The 3500-nt window shown below is 66.1% G+C and overlaps 1 protein-coding gene across 1 annotated transcript; it reads left to right on the top strand.

Moving 5' to 3' along the window:
* The first annotated feature begins 546 nt into the window (after positions 1-546).
* Positions 547-1808, top strand: C14H11orf96 (chromosome 14 C11orf96 homolog). Its single transcript, XM_015114423.3, has one exon. The coding sequence runs from the start codon at positions 811-813 to the stop codon at positions 1177-1179; it is 369 nt and encodes a 122-aa protein (XP_014969909.1). The 5' UTR covers positions 547-810; the 3' UTR covers positions 1180-1808.
* Positions 1809-3500: the final 1692 nt, after the last annotated feature.

Raw genomic sequence — 3500 nt, 5'->3', positions numbered from 1 at the left:
CCTGCGGAGGGGGCTGGCAAGGATCCAAAGGGGGAGCCCGCCCCTACCTCCGAGCTCAGCTCTGGGGAGCCGGGCGCTCAGGCTCGCCAGGCTGCAGAGAGCTGGGAGCTGCCTCGCGCCCCGCGCAGAACCGGCGGCGGAATAACCAGCGCCTCGAGTGTGTGCATCTGGTATCGGGGGCGGGGGAGGGTGACCTGCGCCCCCGCGGCCAACCCAGTTGGTGCAGACTTGGGGATCCCAGAAGGGACAGCGCCCGCCCTGTCTCGGCGATTGAGGGTCCCTGCCCAGGCTCAGCTTGGGCCCGCCGCGTGCTCTGGGGCCGCGGATTCTCCCGGAACCCCCGCGGGCTGGGCCTGCCTTCCGGAGCCGGTTGGCTGGGGGCGGGCGGCGCCGGGGAAGGGGCAGTTACTTTCCCAGAGTGGCGGGGCGACGTCAGGCGGAAGGGCGCGGGGCGCGCACGCTTTAAATGGCATTCGCTGTCATCCGAGCTCACAGCCGTGTGGGTAGCCGCGGGCTATATAAGCGGGAGCCGGGCCGCCGCGGGGCAGACAGCGACAGCAGCGGCGGCGAGCGCCTCGGAGCGCGGCGGAACAGCGCCCCCCGAGCCCCGCGCCCCCCGACGGGTCCGCCCGCCCGCCCTCCCGAGGAGCGCCGGCCCGGGCCCGCGAGGGCCGCCGCCACCCCGCAGCAGATTTGGATCCCCCGCCCGGCGAGCCCCCGGCTGCTGCCTCCCGGGGGGCCCCGGCGCAGCGGCCGCCTCCGGAGAGCCCCGGCGCCCCGCCGCCTGGCCCCGCAGACGCCGGAGGCGCCATGGCCGCCAAGCCCGGCGAGCTGATGGGCATCTGCTCCAGTTACCAGGCGGTGATGCCGCACTTCGTGTGCCTGGCCGACGAGTTCCCGCAGCCCGTGCGGCCCGCCAAGCTGTCCAAGGGCCGGGGCCGGCTGCGGCGGCCGCGCCAGTCTCGCTTCAAGACGCAGCCGGTGACCTTCGACGAGATCCAGGAGGTGGAGGAGGAGGGGGTGTCCCCCATGGAGGAGGAGAAGGCCAAGAAGTCGTTCCTGCAGAGCCTGGAGTGCCTGCGCCGCAGCACGCAGAGCCTGTCGCTGCAGCGGGAGCAGCTCAGCAGCTGCAAACTGAGGAACAGCCTGGACTCCAGCGACTCCGACTCGGCCCTGTGAGGGGCGCCGCCCGAGGGGGGAACGCGCGCGTACGCGATCCGCGCGGGGACCGGCGTGCGAACCCCGAAAGAGCCCGCGCCCCCGGGGGACCCGCAAGGACCCGGGACCGCTGCCCCTCGCGCGCTCGGACTCCCGCCCCGCTGCGAAACGATCGGTGCGCCCCTCGCCGCGCTCGCCCTGGCCCGGGGACGCCGGGAGCGGGACCGCTTTCCTTGTCCTTGTAAATGTTTATTTTTTAACTCTTCCCAGTGCGAACTCTGCTGTGAGTGTGTGCGGGGAGGCGCGCCGGCGCTGAGTTGGCCGCGAGTCGCCAGGGCCGCCCGGGTTGCCGCTCCATGCCCTTGTCCGATGGTTTGCAACTCCGATTTTGCACACCGCTCCACCGTGACCCCCAGCGCACACCCGTTCACACTCACGCCAACACTCTAGCTGAACACTTTTATAATTGTTAGGCGTGGCCGTTGGGACTTGGGGCGCAGCGCAGCTGCTGCTGCTGCTGCGTCTGGAGGATTGATATTTATTTTTGCATTGAGATGACTGAAGGCGTTTATTTAACGATCTTTTTACCTGGATATATGTCTGTGAGGCTCCTGAAAGGAGACAAATAAAGTCAATATATTTGCACAGTGCATTTTTTTCAGGCTCTTGACTTTTTGAACCTTCGGGGCCCAGGCTGCCAAGACTTGGGGAGGTGGGGGAGGAGGTGGCAGGGGGATGCCGGACCAGGGAGCCGGGAGTGGTGCTACCTCCACAAGCTTCGGTCACCGGAACGAGGTTGCGCCACCGGTGCGCGGGTCGGTTGCCTGCCTCCCCAAGTGTATCCACCCCCGGTCCAGAGCGCTCCTGCCTCCCTGGTCTATTTCCCATCGCCGGCATCCGGGCTGGAGTGAAGCCGCAGGCGGGGCGGAGGCGGAGCTGAGGATGGAGAGCTGTCTCCTCCCCGCGGTTGACTTCCCCGAGCTGGGGTCAGGGTCCTCACCCCACACCCGCCGCAGAAGACACATATCCCTCTGCGCCCATTCCTGGCGGCGGGCGGGGAGATGCCGGAGCCAGCAATGTGAGATGTTTGGGCTTTGGGACCCGAGAGTGGGCTGGGGGCCAGCCTGGGTTGGTCGAGAGTGTGGGTGCGCGCTCGCTGTCGCGGGCAGGTGACCCCCTGACCGCAGTTGACTCAGCGCAGTGCCGGGCGCTCCTGCGCTGCGGGGGAAACCGCTGCCGCTACGTCTCCAGCCCTCCTCTGCGACCCGCAGGGTTCCTCCAGGAGGGTGGGGCATGTCTTTGGTTAGAGCCTGAAGGGCACCTGGGTACCATGGAGTCTTTCCCTTCTCCCCCGCCCCCCGCCTTTGTTTACAGATGAGAAAACAAACCTAGGGTCACAGGGAAAGGAGCGCCCCCATTCCTCCGGACTCCCAGTCCAGGACTCCTTGCACCGCAGGAGTTTGTCTTTCCAGAGCTCTTCAGCCACTTCCCAAATCCCTGTCTACCTCCTAAATCCTCTGGGTTAGCACTGTGGCAGAGCCACCTGGCTGCGGATGGCCACCAAGGTAACAAACCATATTTGGTTGAGCCGGGCAGGTCCCCACCCTGGGGCCCCCTCCAGGGCCCTCCCCCCAGGGTTACTCTAGGGCTTACCCACCCTGACAGGTTTAGGGCTCTCGCTCCGGTTGCGGAGTCTCTGTGCTCGGGCGCCCTCTGGTGGTGGGGCTGGTGCGTGGGGGGCAGGAATCTCTAGGAGATACCCATTCTCTCAGCTGCAGCGCTGGGCTCTGGAGAAGAGGACAGCAGAGGAAATGAAACAAAGAAACAAAAATAGAACCACAGGGCCCGAGAGGGTGTTCTTCCCTGGGCTTAGAGAGAGCACAGGCCATGGCCTTGGTGGCTGTGGTATTTGGCCCGTGTCCCAGCCCCTGAGAACACGCTGTGGCAGTCCCCAACGACGGGTTCCATTGTGGTGGGGTATCATGGCAGGAGACTTCTACCTGCAAAGGCCTCAGAGACGTGAGGCCACTGTGGGTCGATGCTTGATTCCTGCCAGGGCAGCTGCCACCACTGGACTAGTCTGAGCTCCGCGGGGTGGTGGGAGGAACTTCCTCTGAGCCCAGCCTCACTCTCTTCTCTCTCCAAAGAAACTCCCTGAGGACAGAGGGGTGGACCCCACATCCTCTGCCCCTCTCTCTGTCTTACCTCTTGGGCAGCAGCTCCTGTGTCTACTCTTCAGGAGCTAGATGCCCCGGGTGTCTGGAAGACCTCCCAGTGGGCTTCTAGACCCTTCAGGCCTGAGATCCTCCCCTCTGCGTAGCCTTCTCCCGCGGAAGAACCTC

This window comes from Macaca mulatta, chromosome 14 (genome assembly GCF_049350105.2).
Source record: "Macaca mulatta isolate MMU2019108-1 chromosome 14, T2T-MMU8v2.0, whole genome shotgun sequence".
Lineage (NCBI taxonomy): Eukaryota > Metazoa > Chordata > Mammalia > Primates > Cercopithecidae > Macaca > Macaca mulatta.
Note: the sequence above shows the minus strand (reverse complement) of the source record. Positions and strands in the feature narration are given on the sequence as shown.

What these genes read in the sequence shown, in the direction of transcription:
- C14H11orf96 (XM_015114423.3), top strand. Translation starts at nt 811, where the DNA reads ATGGCCGCCAAGCCCGGCGAGCTGATGGGCATCTGCTCCAGTTACCAG.